This window comes from Petaurus breviceps, unplaced genomic scaffold (assembly GCF_028583685.1).
Source record: "Petaurus breviceps papuanus isolate PSGF00001 unplaced genomic scaffold, PetGlider_PUasm1.0 120, whole genome shotgun sequence".
Classification (NCBI taxonomy): Eukaryota; Metazoa; Chordata; class Mammalia; order Diprotodontia; family Petauridae; genus Petaurus; species Petaurus breviceps.
This window is the reverse complement of record NW_027185627.1, coordinates 516,640-535,557: the sequence shown is the minus strand read 5'-3', so window position 1 is coordinate 535,557 and position 18,918 is coordinate 516,640. Positions and strand designations below refer to the sequence as shown.

Below are 18,918 nucleotides of genomic sequence, written 5' to 3'. Positions count from 1 at the left end.
CTTGCTATAGGCAAACACAGCTACTTACACTGTCTGGATGAGCAGGGAATCATCAATTACAATCTCTCTGATAAGATTAAACATAAAGACCAGCCTGCCTTTCCATCTGACCTACCAATGCACCCTAAAAACCTCTGGACCTTGTTAATGCACCCTGAGAACCTATCCATTCACCCTACAAGTAAACCTCTATATGTCATCTTTCTCAATTAGAATGTATGCTCTTGTTTTTCTATTGGTGTCCTCAGTGCTTAGCACAGTGCTTGGCACACAGTAAGCACTTAATAAATGCTTTTCATTCATTCATTGATTCTTCTTAACTTTCTCATTTCTGTCAAGTATACACCATCAGTCACCCAGGTTTGCAACTTCAAAGTTTGCAACTTCATCCTCAACTCTTCAGTCTTACTTACTGACCCATCCCTCATCCAATCAGCTGCCAAATCCATCTCCAAATATTTTCATATTCCTCTTCTCTTCATATATGTACTACCATCACCCTAGTTCAGGCTCTCATTATATCTCACTTGGACTACTGCAGCAGCCTCCTAATAAGTCTCCCTGCCTCCATCTGGTCCCTTTTCCAGTCCATCCTCCACAGAGCTACAAAAGTGACAGGGCTAAAACATAGGACTGACTTGTCTCTGTACCTCCTTATTATTTCAAGGCTCAAATAAAACTCCTCTGCTGGACATGTAAAGCCCTTAAAATCCAACCCCAGGATACCTTTCTAGACTGATTACCAATTATTCCTTTCATGCACTACACACTGTAGCCACACTAGCCTGCTTACGGGCCCTCCATCTCCTATCTCTGTGACTTTGGATAAGTTGGCTGTCTTATGCCTAGAATTTCCTAACTCTACACAAATCTCCTTCAAAGTTCAATTCAAGAACCACCTCTTACATGAGGCCTTTCCTGATCCCCCAGTTGCCAGCATCTCTTTCATTATGTTTCATTTACTTAGCATATACACATATAAATAGATTTTTTAAAATATCCTATTTCCCTCATTGAATATAAGCTTTTTTAAGGGTAGGAATGGTTTTATTTGTCTTTGTATCCCCAGTACCTAGTATGATACCTGGCAAATAATGCTTGTTGACTGATGGATTGATGGTTCCCTCATTTTTCAGGACCCAGTCACAAGCAAAGAGTCCCGAAGGCTAATGTTCTGGTCTTGCTTCCATTACTTCAAATTGTCATAAGCTGTACACTTACCACATATTCAAATTTTTCATTAAATTCTTTGTTGTTGGCTTGCAAATGCCTCTCTTTCTCTGTAAAGAATAAAGAAAACAAATGAATGGAATATTCATCTGTAGAAGCAACCCTAGGCTGCTAGGTACTTATTCTCTTTGACAGAGGATCCCTAAGTATAAATGTGATTTTTCTCTTCCTGAACTTCTTAATACCAAGAGCTAGTGAAAGAATCTAGTACAGATGTTACCAAGGAGAAAGCTAAAACTTTCAAGTATTCATGTCTGCAGAAGGAGGAGGACAGTAAAATCAAAAGAAGCTGAAGTTTCCTAATGGACCTCCCTCTACTCATTACCCTAACATCTCTCCTTTTCTAATTCACAGAGTCAGCAGTAGATGCTGACATTTTTGTGGAACAGGTCAACTCAGTCTTTTTGGATTACTGTACCTTCATGTGGCAAAACTGCTGAGGCTGTCCATTTTCCAAAAGTTTATGTTCAGTCTAACTTTTATGAATTTATTAGGACACAGACCTGGCAACTGCCTCTACAGGTGCTGCAGCCTCTGCTGCCTCAACAGCGACAGCTACTGAAGATCAAGAAAAGAAAGTTCTTCCTTACCAAAGTTTTTGGCATTATCAAATGGTTCAAGATCAGAAACAGATATGGTTTTATCAATGAAAATAACATTAAAGAAGATGCATCACTACCAGCTTTGCTGTTGTACCCTAACCTGATTGGGTAGTTCCATTTGACCTACAGCTGAAACCATTTCTACGTGTTGTCTTCTATTAGAATATGTTTCTTGAGAGAAGGGGCAGTTTTTCTTTTCTACTTTTATCCTGAGCTCTTAACATAGTACTTGGCACATAGTAAGCACTTAATGTTTTTTTTATTCATTCATTCACAGAGATCACATGGCACCTATTATTTAAATACAAGCTACCTCCTCTATTAAATTGTAAACTACTTGAGATCGGGCTCATATAATCACAGAACAAGAGAGCTTATGATTGGAGAAGGGACTTCAGAGCCATCTTATCCAGTCTATACTCAAAAGCAATGCCCACAAGTGGCTTATGCTTAGAGATCTCCAAGGTACACAGTAATCTCTTGAGGTAACCCATCCCACTTTTGGACAGCTCTAATTATTAAGAAGTTTTTCCGAACTTCTAGCCTAAATTTATCTCTTTACAACTTTCAACTACTGCTTCTGGTTCTGCCCCTTTATGGCCAAACAAAAAAAGTCTAATCATTTCTCCATATGATATCTCAGCTACTTGAAAAAAACTACTATATTCCCTCTGAGTATTCTCTTTAGGCTAGAATATTTCCAGTTCCATGGACTCAAGATCTTTCACCGTACTGGCTGCTCTCCTCTGGACACTATCTTATCAATGTCCTTCTTAACTTGCAGTGCCCAGAGCTTAATGCAGTATTGCAGATGAGGTGTGACAAGGACAGAGTACAGTGGGACTATCACTGCCTCATTCCCAGAAACTATGCTTCTCCATGTAGGCAAATGGTTTTATCAACATTTCCATGTTACTCTATTGATTCTTATTGAGCAAAAAGTCCACTTAAATCTTCAGATCTTTTTCAGACAAACTTCTTTCTAGCCATGATTATCCCATCCCTCCTGAATTTTTCCTTTTTAATTTCAGCCCACTGTCTGTCAAGATCTTTTTGGATCCCAACCATAATCCATTATGCTACTAGCTATTCTTCCAAGTTTAGTGTAATCCACAAGCCTGATGAACATGCCATCTTCTCTTATATTTTATGCCATCTGGCTTCTGACCTCATCATTCAACTGAAACTCATTTCTCCGAAATTAAGAAGGATCTCTTAATTGCCACATCTTATACCTCTTCTCCCTAGAGACTCTCTCTCCTCTGGATTTTTGTGACAGTACTCTCTCCTTGTTCTCTTCCTACCCAACGACTGCAACATCTCAGTCTCCTTTGCCACATTCTCTTGTTTGTAGGTAGACACCAAGTCTGTTCCTGGGCCTTCTTTCTATACTCTTTTAGTGATCTCACTTACTCTTGTGAGTAGTTATCTCTATGGTGCTTGAATAGTCTCCCTTTTAATCACAGAATTTCTGGCTTCTTAGAAGACAGTTCAAGGACTACCTTGTGAATCAGGCATTTCCCTTGACACTGCAGCACCATCCTCTCTAAGGTTACCATGTAGCTACTCTATCTGACTCTTTTATATACCTATTTATATACATGCTATCTATTCCACTAGAATGTAAGTTCCTTATATTGTTTTGTTTTTGCTTTTTTTCTTTGTATCTCCAGTACTTAGTACAATGTTTGGCACATTTTAAATGCTTAATAAATGCTTGTTGATTGGTCAACCAATCCCTGCCATGTTCACATCAAACCATTAACAGCTATCCTCTGAATCTATCCAGCTAATTCTGGATCCATTTCATTGTATTCCTATCTAGGTCACATCTTTTCATCTTCACGTTTCCCTAACATCTTAAACCTTTTTTTACTCATTGGCAAATTTCTCTCATTCCTCACCCCACATCCCAACATAACAAGACTTTATACACAGCAAGAAAACAACAAAGGTTTGTTAAATGAATTAATTCTTCCCAGATTATTCATGGATCCATTAACATTTCTAAGGACTTGAGTATAACTGAGGAAACTTTCCTGTTGTAAACAAATAAAACTAATAATGAAGTTAAATTGAAATATTTACTAAGATACATCATTGTTGCTGTTGTGCATGGTTAGTCAAAAAGTTTATGTAATATAGTAGAATCACTAGTGCTTTTACACAACCAAACCCAAGTATTTCTGGAATCAGTTGGTAGAACTATAAGGATTTTGAGAGAGCAGAATATTAAGTTATCAAAGAGATAATTAATGGTCATGTCCTACCAGAGCCTCCCAAGTAAAGGGACATTTAAATTCCTGCTAGAAAAAAACAGATTTAAAAAGGGGAAAAAAGAGAAAAGAGACTATGGCAAATTGTAAGAATATTCAGCGCATTTATTTCTAGTAATTTTGACCTTGGTATATCAGCTTTCTCATTTAGCTCAGGAGCTCCTACTCTGGCACGGGATCCTCATGTATCTAGCTTTGTGTCCCCATTCAGTAATGTCTGCTACTTTGATCTGGACTCTTGCACCTGCAATTATGAGTGCATTCTGATTTAGTCCTTTACTGTTATCTCTAGTTATGCTATCCTTGCCCACACTCTGGATATATCTCTTCACTATCCTTTGAAGAATTCTGAACTTTCCTTGGCTGGGTTCCCTATCTTCAGTGTTTCCAAACACAGTAGATTAGAGTGTATGATCTGATTAGCTGTACTTGACTCTTAACTGCCACCCAGTGGCTAACCGCAGCATTACCTCACCTATACTGTAGATTAAAATTCCTTGTGGATTAGAGATAGTTGTTTGGGACTGACAACTTGGGAAAGTAACCTGAGCGAGGAAATCAACGATCATTCAGTGGCTCTGGGTATGTCAGTCATCTTTATTCTCTGTTAATGAGCTGAGAGCGGAGTTTTTCCCCACATAGGAAATAATAACTTAGTGGATGGTTCTATAGAGAGCTAAAGTTTAAAACAATAGAAAAGGTAGTCTGTTTCTGGCCCCTTGGAGGGAACTGACATGAGAGAAACAGGTTTTTGGGATGATGACATCTGTAATCAAGGCTGCGTAGTCTCTAAACCTAGATGCTAGCCCGGAATAAATAAGTAAACAAATAAATATACATGGTGGTGAAGTATTTCTACATATATATGTGTGTGTATACATACTCACACATACACATAAATGCTTTACTACCTTATCAATAGAACACCAGAAATGGCTACACTACTCGAGCCTCAGAACAGTATATTCAGTGCATGGGGCCAGACATTCTGTGGAACTAGCATGTCACATCAACAAAGTGTATCTCTACTACATGGCAAGAGCTTCCTATACCACGGGAGGATTACAGACCAGTGCTACCTACAGAATACAGTTAGATAATGCTACCTTTTGCTAATTATCCTTGGTATCAGTTTCTCCTTCAGCATTTGGAGGGTTTTCTTCAGTGATAGCTTTGGGAGATTTAAATGAAAGTGAACCCTTATCTTCCACTTGCTGAGGATTCCTGAATCTAATGGTTGAATCCCATATCACTAGTTCTGAGTTGTGTGTCATGCTCTGGGCAGGGACTATTGGTATTAGTTCAAAGTACACATTTTATATACCATGTACCTCAGAGAGTAGTTTTCACTAGGAAAATCCTGTTGGCTTGTGGGGGGCTACAGGGAATTAGTCTGGTCTTTGGGCAACTGAGTCATGAGGGCTGGATACAGGAATCTGCTCTTAAGACGATCTTTTTTGTTTTTAAATTTTTATTAAAAAAAAAAAGCAGTATCTATGATTTTTATCATCACCTTCATTTTCTAATATATCTGTCCTATTTCCCCTACCTACAGAGTTATATGTATTCTTTTTTTTTGAGGGGGGAAAGCAAGGCAATTTGGGGTTAAGTGACTTGCCCAAGATCACACAGCTAGTAAGTGTGTCACGTGTCTGAGGCCGAATTTGAACTCAGGTCCTTCTGACTCCAGGGCTGATTCACTGTGCCACCTAGCTGCCCTGCAATTACATATTCTTATAAAGAATAAAAAAGGAAAGAAAAAAAAGTTCTGCTAAATTAGCCAACATATCAACTGAATCCAACAGGACATAAAGGGTTCCATAGCCACAGTCTCCCACTTCTACAGGGAAGGAGGGAGGTGAAATTTCAATTTCAAAGTCAAACTTGGTCACTGTAAGTATACAATGTTAGCTTTCAAGTTTTTGTTGTTTCTGTTTTTCTATATTGTTGTAATCATCATGTATACTGTTTTTATGATTCTGTTCTTTTTTTTTTAATTCACTTTTATGCTAGTTTTTCTTTAGACTTCTGCCCAAGTTCTAATTTTATTCATCAGTAAACCAGAGGAAAGATAGCTGCAAAAGAATCAGCAACTGGCTTCCAGGCAATTTGCTTCAGGCAAGTTAATGACAGAGAGAAACAAATCAGGGATAGGATATAGAGCTCGGGAACGTGTAGCCTCGGCCTCAAGATTGCATATGGTCTTCTATGTCCTTGGGTGCAGCCTTCTGACTGAGTCCAAATTTTATGAAACAAATCTTTTTTATTAATTTTTTATTCAGTGAAGTTTGGATTCAGTCAAAGGGCCACAGTTGAGGACCTAGAGGGCCAGATGTGGCCTTGAGGTCACAGGTTCCCACCCTTCACTCCTACCCTCCCATAGAACTTCCAAGGGTCAGAATCACTGACACCTGAAGAATAAAGTAGGCAATTGTAAGATTCATATTGGATGATGTGAATGTCAGAAAAGGAGTCTTGGGGAGTGGAGAAGAAAGTGTCTTCTTCAGCCAGGGGATCCACAATGGGAAATCAGAACAGAAAACAGGTTCTAAGAGTTTAAAATCCTAGTAACTATGGCAACCCAAATCTATATTGGGCTTTAAGAAGTCAAAAGAAATAGCACTGGATTTGAAATCAGCAGAAACCTGGGGTGAAATCACAGCTTACAAACAGCACAACAAGGGGCAGAGCCAATATGGTGGAGTAGAGGGAGCAATGCAGCTGCATTCTCTCAACATTCCCATCCAAACAACTTTAAAATAACACCTCAAATCAAATTTTAGAGTCAACAAAAGGTCAGGCTGAGAAATTTTTCCTAAGACAACTTAGGAGGTCAACAGGCGAGGTTTGTGACACTGGGGAATGGGCTGGCCAGGAGGGCACACAGCAGCAGCACCACTGATGGGTGTTTGAGGGGGCTGCAAAAGCAGTAGCAGCAGGAACTTCAGGAGCTCTCAGCCCAGAGAAGGTAAGGGGGTTGAACAACTAGTCATAAAGAGATTAGAAGGGACCCCTTTGCTGGCACTGGCTATAGCTGGTGCTAACTGGCAACTCTATTGCTCATGTAATATATAGAGCTCATCCAGGTTGCAGTTCCAGAGCTGAGATGAGCACTTTGTAGTTGATTACGAAGGAGCAGGGGCCCTAGTTGCAGTACCAAGGCAGAACAAAACACTAGTACTTGTGGCTACAGGAGAACAGGGGACCTGGTCACTGTTCCAGGGTCAAGAGAAACACTAGCACTTATAACTATAGGGGAGCAAGAATAAACACCAGAGTACAGACCAGAAAAGCAGTGACTATACCTCACCACAGATCAGACCACCTTGGAAGCACCAAAAACTTGCAGACCACCAGAACTAGCTCTAAAAACACGAGCATGAAAAACCCTGAAGTTTGGGACAGTGCCTCCCCACTCCCAAGTGAGCAGAGCCCAACTGCTGCTTTATAATAGAGATTAAAATCTGGTATGGCTAGGCCACCTTCCCTAGCATTTCTTTTCATTAACTGCCTTGATATTCTGGACCTTTTCTTCCAAATGAATTTTGCTACTATTTTTTCTAGCTCTACAAAGCAATTTTTTGGTAGATTGATTGGTATGGCACTAAATATGTAATTTAATTTAGGTAAAATTGTCATTTTTATTATATTATCTCGACCCAGCCATGAGCAATTGATATTTTTCCAATTAGTCAGATCTGACTTTATTTGTCCGAAAAGTGTTTTGTAGTTGTGTTCATATATGATGTCTACAGTAACTTTAAATGGGATTTCTCTTTCTATCTCTTGCTATTGGATTTCCGTAGAGATATATAGGAATGGTGAGGATTTATGTGGGTTTATTTTATATCCTGCAACTTTGCCAAATTTGTTTATTATCTCAAGTAGTTTTTTTACTTGATTCTCTAGAATTCTTTAAGTATATCATCATATCATCTGCAAAGAATGATAGCTTAGTCTCTTCTTTGCCTAATTTGATTCCTTCAATTTCTTTTTCTTCTCTTATTGCTACTGCTAACATTTCTAGTACCTAGTTGAATAAGAGGAGTGATAGTGGACATCCTTGTTTCACCCCTGATCTTACTGGAAATACTTCTAGCTTATCCCCATTACATACAATACTTGCTGATGGTTTTAGATAGATGCTACTTATTATTTTAAGGAAGACTCCATTTATTCCTATACTTTCTAGTGTTTTTAAGAGGAATGGGTGCTGTATTTTGTCAAAAGCCTTTTCTGCATCTATTGAGATAATAATATGGTTTCTGCTAGTTTTGTTGTTGATGTGATCAATTATACTGATAGTTTTCCTGATATCAAACCACCCTTGCATTCCTGGAATAAATCCTACCTGATCAAAGTATATTATTCTTGTGATAAATTGCTGTAGTCTTTTTGCTAATATTTTATTTAGAATTTTTGTATCTATATTCATAAGGGAAATTGGTCTGTAATTTTCTTTTTGTTTTGTCTCTCCCCAATACAGGTATCAGTACCATATTTGTGTCATAAAAAAGAATTTGGTAGGACTCCTCCAATTTTCCCGAATGGTTTATTAAGTGTTGGAGTCAATTGTTCTTTAAATGTTTGGTAGAATTCACTAGCAAAACCATCTGGCCCTGGAGATTTTTTCCTAGGGAGTTCATTGATGGCTTGTTCAATTTCTTTTTCTGAGATGGGGTAATTTAAGTAATTTACTTCCTCTTCAATTAGTCTGGGCAACTTATATTTTTGTAACTATTCATCCATTTCACTAAGATTGTCAAATTTATGTGCCTACAACTGGGCAAAATAATTCCTAATTATTGTTTTAATTTCCTCTTCATTGGAGGAAGATTCATCCTTTTCATTTTTGATACTCGTAATTTGGTTTTCTTTTTTTTTTTATCACATTGACTAAAGGTCTATCAATTTTATTGGGTTTTTTACAATATCAGCTCTTATTATTGAATTGTGAGATTTTTATGTCCTAGTACATGGTCAATTTTTGTGTCTGTGCCATGTACCCCTGAGAAGAAGGTATATTCCTTTTTATCCCCATTCAATTTTCTCCAGAGGTGGATAGGACAATGTGAGTTCCAAGCACTTCTTGTCCCATGGGAAATCAGGAACTGCTTTGGGGCCTCTTGGTTCCAAGGCTGCTCTGTACTCATGAGAGATAAGGATGTGCTGAGGGCCACAGTCCAGTTGCCAGCTCACAAGGACATCTCCCACGAGACCACTTGTTTGATGAGCAGCAGCTGATGTGACTGGTTCAGCCCCCCTCCATTGGTTCGTACCCCCATGCATGAGGAAATCATGCTTGAATCGTGCTCACTTTACAGGTATATATGGAGCCAGCTTTTTCCTCCTCTGCTCCCTCTCCCCCCCCCCCCCCCCCCCCCCACCTTAGAATAAACTACAAGTCATTTCTCTCCCTCCACTCTGGTCTCTTCAATCCCTCCTGAGAACACAACCTAAGGCTGGCCCTTAGGTTAGTAAAGATAGCAGCTGCTTACACAGAGGTCTACCATATCTATTTTCTCTAAGATTCTATTTACCTCCTAATTTCTTGTTTATTTTGAGGTCAGAGCCCAACTTTTAGACAAAGTTTAAAGTCAAGAAATAGGCTGGAAAAATGAGTAAACAACAATAACAACAAAGAGAACTTAACCATAAAAAGCTTCTATGGTGACAGGGAGGTTCAAGATACAAACTTAGTAGAAGACAACATGAAAAGAGTTGATATAAGCAAAGTATCAAAGAACAATGCTAACTGGACACAGCACCCCCCCCAAAAAAAAAATTTCCGAGTTAGATAAAAATGGTAGAGGTAAAACTAGGAAAAAAAATGAGAGTGGTACGAGAAAATTGTGAAAAGAAAATTAATAGTTTGGTAAAAGAGGTACAAAAAAAATACAGAAGAAAATCACACCTTGAAAAACAGAATTGGCCTAATGGTAAAAGAGGCACAAAAATTCACCAAAGAAAAGAACTCCTTAAAAAGCACAGTTGGTTGCAGGATATAAAATAAACCCACATTGATCATCGGCATTTCTATAAATTATTAACAAAATCCAATAGCAAGGGATAGAAAGAGAAATTCCATTTAAAGTTACTGTAGACATTATAAAATATTTGGGAGCTCACCTGTCAAAACAAACCCAGGAACTATATGAACACAATTATAAAACACTTTTTACACAAATAAAATGAGATCTAAATAATTGGAAAAACATTAATTGCTCATGGGTAGGCCAAGATAATATAATAAAAATGACAATTCTACCTAAATTAATTTGCTTATTCAGTGCCAAACCAATCAAACTATCAAAAAGTTATTCTATAGAGCTAGAAAAAACAATAACAAAATTCATCTGGAAGAACAAAACGTCCAGAAAATCAAGGGAATTAATGAAAAGAAATGCTAGGGAAGGTGGCCTAGTCATGCCAGATCTTAAATTGTTTTACAAAGAAGCAATCATCAAAACTACTTGGTGCTGGCTAAGAAATACAGTGGTGGATCAGTGGAATAGGTTAGGTACCCGAGACACAGTAGTCAATGATTATAGTAATCTACTGTTTGGTAAGCCCAAAGACTCCAGCTTCTGGGCTAAGAACTCACTATTTGACAAAAACTGCTGGGGAAACTGGAAAATAGTAGGGCAGGAACTAGGCATAGATCAATATCTTACACCATATACCAAAATAAAGTCAAAATGGGTAAACAGTTTAGATATAAAGGCAATATAAGCAAACTGGGAGAGCAAGGAATAGTTTACCTGTCAGATTTATGGAAAACGGAGGAATTTATGACCAAACAAGAGATATAGAACATTATGAAATGCAAAATGGATAATTCTGATTACATTAAATTGAAAAGTTTTTGCAGAAAGCCAATGCAACCAAGATTAGGAGGGAAGAAAAAAAACTGGGAAAGAATTTTTACATCCAGTGTCTCTGATAAAGGTCTCTTTTCTAAAATATATAGAGAACTGAGTCAAATTTATAAGAATATAAGTCATTCCCCAATTGATAAATGGCCCAACAGCTATGAACAGGCAATTTTCAGATAAAGAAATTAAAGCTATCTATAGTCACATGAAAAAAATGCTCTAACTCACTATTGCTTATCTGAAGTATCACATCTTTGTTTCCTTCTAAACATGACCCTTTTCCCAACTTCCCTGTCTATTGGTGGCTCCCTCATTAGCAAGTCACCCAGAATCAAAACCTTAGAGGTATCTTTGGCTCTTCTATTTTTGTCACTCCCTACATATTTTGCTAAGTCCAATAAGTACCTACCTAGAATTTTTCACATCAGAATCCTCTGCTCCAGTCACATTACCATCATTATAGTTAAGATTCTCATCAGCTATTACCTGGATTATTATAAGTAGTCTCTTAACTGGTCTCTCTGGCTCTGAGCCTAAATTCTTTCTCCAAATTACAGCTGCCAAAATAATCTTCCTAACGCCCAAGTCTGGCATTATATATATATATATATATATATCACCTCCTCAAAAATTTTCAAGGACTTTCTATTGCCTCTAGGATAAAATATAAACTTTTTAGCTTTCCAGTCAAAGTCCTACACTATCTGGATCCATTCTATCATTCCAGCTTTATTTCTCATCACGCCCTTTTATGCATGCTATGTTCTAGCCCAGTTGGCCTGCTAGGTGTTACTTTTATTCAAAGTGTCAATTCCTCCATCTATATATTCACATAGCCCATTACCCATGCCTAAAATGTACCCCTTTTTCATCTTTGTCTTTAAGAATATTTATCTTCTGGTGGGGATATGGAAAATTAGGGACACAAATACACTGTTGGTAAAATTGTGAACTGGTTCAACCATTCTGGAGAAAATTTGAAACCATGTCCAAAAGGCTATAAAACTGCATACCTTTGACCCAGAAATACCACTACTAGGTCTGTATCCCAAAGATATCAAAGAAAAAGAAGGGGTGGCCAGGTAGCACACCAAGTAAGAGCACCGGCTCCAGTGTTGGGATGACCTGGAGATCGAATCCTGGGCTCAGACACTCAGCACCACACCCAGAAATAACTGGCCATGTAACCTTGAGCAAGTTATTTAACCCCGATTGCTTAAAAAAAAAAAAGGAATAGGACCTATATCTACAAAAATATTTCTAGCAACTCTTTATATGTGGTGGCAAAAAACTGGAAACTGAGGGGATGTCCATCAATTGGGGAATGGCTGAACAAGTTATGGTATATAATTGTGAAGGAATGCTGTTGTGTTCATGGGACACTAATGATGGACCCTTAAAAGGTCTGGACTTTCCTATGTGACCCAGGTACCTGGCATTTGCCTGGGATACCTGGCCCTTTCTAGTTAATAATCCTTTCCACTACCCTTTCATTGTGGCTCCACCCTAGACCACTACTCTTTAATTCCATCTAGATCCCTGGGAGGTCTGTTACCTCCCAGTCACCCCAGACTAATTGGCAACTCCTTGATAACATCCAAATCTTCCCAGTCTTTCTGTATATAAGGTCCATCTTGCCCTCCATTAAATTGCTCAGATTCCTTAAGAGTTTGGCCTGCTTGTCAATACAAGTGTCACAAATGCTCAGATTTTTAAAATCTAATAGCATGGAGTCTTAAAATCTCACCCATGTCAACTGGTATTTTAACAAACCTTGTCTCTGACTGAATTCTTTTGAATTATGTGATGGAATACTATTATGCTGAACTCTTATCAGTGCAATGATCAATCAAGATTTCAGAAATTCAGCTGGTCTGTAACAAGTTAAGTTTAGAAATCTAGTTCTCCTGTTAATCACTGTTCTATTCTTGCCTCAAGGAAATCTGCTATCCCTGAGGGATGCAGGTAGACATTAGGGAATCTGATTTAGTATCTTTATACCACCAAGCTATCCTTCAAGGTTACATGGTTTGCTATCCAAAGAAGCCTGGTTCCCTATCTCTATTCTCGTAGATGGACTAAAACAATAAACATTTCTTAGTTACAGAAGGGAAGGAGGGGGTTATTGCTGGCCCCTCAGCCCCAACTGCCAAGCAATGATATTGTTCCCTAACCCTTAGTCATGTAACCAATCATGTTGTCATCAACCCCATGATGTCACCAATCCTATAACCAATTTTATTATTTCCTCACTACCCTGTTCTGTTCCTTGTTCTTCGCTTACAAAAAGGAGCTGCATCTTGATCTAGGGGTCTTTTGGTTTAAACAGAGTCTTCCACTGACCCCTTTATTATCAGGTTCACATCTTGTTAATAAACTTATCTTGCTCAGAGAATACTTTGGTCTATATCTGTTGAATTTCATTCATAACACATCTATTCTACCCCTTCATTTTTTTTTTTAATGTTGGAGAAACTCATACTAAAGGAGATTAAGTGACTTGCTTAGTGTAAAGTAGAATTATAAGTGTAAAGTAGAATTGTAACTCAGGTTTTTTATAATTCCAAGTCCAAAACACTTTTTATTATGCCTTAGTGTAACAAATTCAAAATGGATATGTAATTTAAATAAAAAAATCAGAATAAAAGCAGACCATATGAATTTCACAGCTATAACTGAGTTTCTTGCCATTCCTCACACTAAACACTCAGTCTCCCTAACCTCCACGCATTTTTCACTACTGATCCCCCATACCTGAAATTTGCTTGCTTCTTATCTCTGTATCTCCTGACTTCCCTGGCTCTTTTCAAGTTCCAGCTACAATACTTTCTGCCAGGAACCTTTCCCAATCCCCCTTAATGCTGGTGTCTTCCCTCGGTGAATATCTCCCATCTATCCTGTATATACTTTGCCTTGTACATAGTTATTTGCATGTGGTCATCTCAATTAAACTGTGAGTTCTTGAAAGTAGGGACTGGGTTTTTTTGGGTTTTCTTTGCATCCCCAGAACTTAGTATGGTACTTTGCACATAGCAGGCCCTTAACAAATGCCTGCTGACTTGACTTGATCTTGAAAGGATGGCTTCTGATTTTAGGACTGAACCAAGGCCACAATCCCTAAGAGAGATCTAATAAGTGAATTGGAAATTTCTGGAAAGCATTTTGGAATTACACTAAGAAAGTAACTATAAAAGCCATACTCTTTGACCCCTACAGGGATTCCATTACTAGGCATATACTTCAAAGAAGTCAAGGAAATGAAGAAAAGTCCTGTGCTTCCTAATATATTTATAGCAATACCTTTTGTCGTAGCAAAGAACTGTAAATAAAATATATAATTGTTAACTGGGGAATGCATAAGCAAAACGTGGCATATAGAAAATTACTACACCATTACAAAATGACAAATATGAAGAATTCAGAAAATTAATGGGAATGCTTATGTGAATTGATGTGATGGAAATAAGCAAAACAAGAAAACTACAGGTATGTGACTACAACAATTTAAATTAAATGAACAACAACATAAAATGAAACTGAATGATGTGCAACTATAACAATCAAGTTTCTCCTTAAAAGAGATGAGAATATTCACTACCCTCCCTTCACTGCAAAGATGGAAAACTCTAAGTGTAGGACACAATACATATTGTCAGACTCAGTTGATGTGTTGGTTACTTTTGCTAAATTGCTTTTCCCCCTCTTCTCTTTTTTATTTTTTTTTTATTATAAGTGATGGCTCACTCAGAGGAGGATAAAGGGATACAGTTGGGAATGAAGCAACTATAAAAAGTTACCAATAACAATGGAAATCTTTTTAAAAGAAGGCAATTTCAGGGGGTGTGCCAATCCTTATTTTCAAGGAGCTGTTTAATAGAACATGAGAAGCCATTACATGAATTTCCACATTTCAAAGCCTCTCATATCTCTGCAAAATAAATGAGGAGTTGAGAAAATATAGGGTGAACCAACATTTAAAAACTCTATGTCCTTAATTCATAACTGAGTCTCTAACAACAAATTCTGATAGCATTGAAAAACTGCTTCCACCCAGACACTCTGATTAATGGATGCTTATCCCAAACATTATCTCCAATTTTCAATGGGAGATTTCAATCTAGCTCTTGATAAAAGTCAAAAGGAGAACTATCAGTGTTTCAATACATTCATGCAAAATTAGTTCTATTATTATTTTCTTGTCTAAGACTTTCTAAGTAATACTATAAAAAAATCCCCCAAATAGAAAAATGTAAAACTCTTTTAAAAAGCTTTTTCAATACACTTAACAAACTATTACATGTGCCTACATTGTTACTAAGTCCTTTTTAATAATTCTATTCTATTATTGTTCTTTTTCTCTCCTTGCCCCTTCTTTTCCTTCCTCCACAGATTCACAAAACTATATGTATATAAGCATACTTTAGACAACAAGGACCAGACAGAATAGGCACAGGCTCTGCCCTCAGGGAGACTTAGTTGATAGTGATAGTTCAAGATAATAGGTTACTCAAGGCTCTGGACATACTTGAATTGATAGAAATAGTCAGAATAATGAGTTACTCCAGACAAATACTGCATCTTAATTCCTAGTGAAATACAGTATTATCAAATCAAGGGGAAGTAAATTTATTAGGTGGCAGAAGGAAGGGAGGAGTATGTCTGTTTTAGATGTCCACTTCATTAGGAAAGGGGCCATTCTCTATCTAAGAACCTAAGATAGTACTTAGGAGAGGCTCTATCCACACTTCCTGGAAGACAAATATAATATCAAGGAACTAAAATGTACATCATGCAAATAAAAGAACACTCATTCTAATCATTAAACACTTCTACCTAATATAACAAAACTGTCCAATTGTGGCACTGAAAATCCTTGTTGAAGACTTATAAAACTAAAACTACAACTTCCTGGGTGGGTCTTGGGCAGAACAGGGACAAGGACCTTTATGCTCTCCAGGCAAAGTTTGAAAATTACATGGCCCTCTCTCCCCATTAGAAAATTATGCCATTATGTTACCATTCATCAAGGCTTCAAAGCCTTTACAGAAACACATACAACCTGACTTACTATAAAATAAATACATATGTACTATAATCTGAGGACTAGTTTATTATAAAAAAGTAACATTCAATAATATCCCTCATTTCCCCATCCCCATCCACCGTCCCTTATTCCCCACCCCAGATACTGTACTCTTGATAGTTGCCTACCTTTCCTAGCCCTAGTCAGGGTTCTAGTGGTAGGAGGGCCACATCCACCGTCTTCAGGTACTTGGGGGAAATTGTTATAAATCACAGAAAAATTTAGAAAGAAAAATGTTAAGTAGGTTATTTCTTGCTTGTCATACTATCATAGTAACAATTAGAGTAAAACATATTCTAAGCAGAATAAAGTGATCTCCTGGTCTAAAATTTGATCTCCCAAATACATATAATCTCTAAAAGAGAATGCCCTATACAAATTGCCAGTAAGTTATCTTGCCAGATATATCTCCCATTGTAAGTTAACTAACTGGCTTGTAAATCAATCTCTTATGAGTCTGGTGTAAAGTGATTTTATAGAGCCTTATTATACTTGTTTGAACTGATCAAATAAAATTTCAAATCAGAAAAGATGAGAACAGAACCTGATAAGGTAAAATAATCCTTGCAGCTGAGTGTGGGCATCTATCCAGAAGGTCTTAATATTTTTTACTGCAAATGTCTCCCCTCTACTCCCAAACCCTTCCTCCAGTTCTACTGAAATGCCAGTTAAAGAAGGTTTTTGGAAAAGAGAATGAATGTCCTCAGTTCTTCCCCCTCTCCTACCAAAAAATAATCTCACACTTGGAGACAGCATTTAAATTGTTCCTCAGTCATATTTCCCTAGACCATATAACCGTAACTTCTTTAGCTTTTCCACCTAGACTCTTTACCAGTTTTGGTAGCCCTTTGCTAATGAACCCCTATTAATCCTTTCAAAGCTTCCTTAGATATGGAAGCCAAAATTCCATGTAATATACAAAAAGAATTTTTACCAGTTCAGAAGAACAATTTTCTGGTTCTTGAAAATCATTCTACTGTTATTACATCCCAGGATCTATTTCAGTTCCTCAATCATGTTCCCACATTGCTGATTTATAATCAGTCCGTGGTCCACTGTAATTCTGAGATCTTTCTCTGCCAAACTTCTGCATCATCTGCTTTCCCCATGCTTGGTTTCTGTAACTTGGTTTCTAAATTTATCTACAAATTATTTCTCTAATATCTGATGGTTGCTTTGAATTGTTTCCTCAGGTTCTAGCAACCTCACATAACTTGTTGGACACATATACAATTTTGAGATGCTCAATGGAGTTCTATATCACTGTATAAAATCTTACATGCCATTAGGTCCAAGATTTTACATGGTGAGTTGCTAAGGGTTATCTATAACTCTAAAATCAGCTGTGCATCCAGCTTAAAGTATTAGGATACAATATTTATTTAACTCTGAAAAGTAGTATAAAAAATTTCTGACTTTTAGGCAAAAAAGAAAATAGGGTTAAGGAGATTGTATATATACCACCATATCTTGCATAGGGTTTCTTGGCTGGCAAAAGCTTTTGATAAGGGTCAGTCAGGATTACTAGTAATCAATTGCATGCCAATTGAAATCAGCCCGTGTGCCAAATTCCCTACCCTTGACCAGTTTTTCCTAGTGAGAATGTTCTGGATGGGTGGATACAAACAAATGACATTGAATTTAGGGTCTCTTCTTTAAGTATAGGACACCTCTCTCTAAGACATAAAGGAACTTTTATGACTATCTAGAGCATATTCCTCTTCTAGATGTTTGCAAGCTGACTAGCATTTACTCTGTCTTGACATTTTCTCAATACAATTACTTTTTGCAAGTTGCTTACCCTTCCTAAGTCTCAATTTCTTCATCTGTAAAGTGAGAGGACTGAACTATTTCTAAGACTCCTTCTAACTCTGAGATTCTATAACTCTATGATTTTCATGATAAGGCCTCTCTCTGCTCCTTCCAAGTCTATAAGTACCTTTCCATGTTTTCTGAGGAACTCGATGAGATACCTCATCCTCGTTATGAGGTTCTCTGTCCTCTCCTTCCTTCACAAATTCCTTCCTGAAGCAGACTGAGGATGACAGCGGAGGAAAAAAATTACTTTAAAGAATGTGAAGGCATAAACTGAAACTCAGGTTTTTTTTTTTATCATAGCACAGGGTTAAGAGGGAGAGTGTAGGAAAGGATTCATCTAAACTGTCTAAGCCTCAGTTCCTTTATCTGTAAAATGAGGTTGGACCAAAAAATCTCTAATACTCTTTTAAGTTCTAAACACTATAATCTTTGGAGACCGAAGAATCAAAGTCAAGAACAAGACTTGGAGATGTACTGGATATGTATGTTATATGTGGAAGACATGTTATATTATGTGTTAGAGATGGAGGGCCAAGGAAAGGAGAGGGGAAGTGAAAGGTAACTTCAAATTCATATTGGTTTCTCACAGTATGAGCACGTGTATAATAGCATTTCTGAACATGCATGAAATTCTACAAGGGATGACACTACAGGCTTTAAACCTTACTGATATTTGGGCAGGAACAATACCTACTTATTGACCTATGTTTTGGAATCTCAGAGGATAGAGGTGATGCAAATGCTTATAACAAGGACATTATTTCTCAGCAGAAAAATCAGATGAAAGACATTTATCAATTAGCCATGAGTTCAGCTTAAAAGAGTCCCCAAGGACACAGACAGATGATACTCAAATTCATTGTCAAAAACTACAGCAAAGGAACAGACTGATGGAAAAGTACTACACAGAAGATAGTTATAAGAGGCTGGGCAACTTTCCTGTTTTCAAAGAGGCCCAGAGAGTGGTGGAGTCTCTGCAAAGACAACTGTAACCAACTATTGCACATAGGTGAAGCAGTCAGAGTTGAAGAGAA

General features: G+C 37.5%; 2 protein-coding genes across 2 annotated transcripts in view; both read right to left on the bottom strand.

The window, feature by feature from the left end:
* The window catches only part of RUSC2 (RUN and SH3 domain containing 2), a 445,432-nt gene that overhangs the window by 207,696 nt on the left and 218,818 nt on the right, over positions 1-18,918 (bottom strand). The gene's annotated exons all lie outside the window — the stretch shown is intronic.
* LOC138162689 (phospholipid-transporting ATPase FetA-like) overlaps positions 1-18,918 on the bottom strand; it is a 144,052-nt gene that overhangs the window by 91,057 nt on the left and 34,077 nt on the right. The window contains exon 4 of the mRNA XM_069090062.1: positions 1,222-1,280. Coding sequence (XP_068946163.1) covers positions 1,222-1,280 — 59 coding nt within the window. The remainder of the gene's footprint in view (positions 1-1,221; positions 1,281-18,918) is intronic.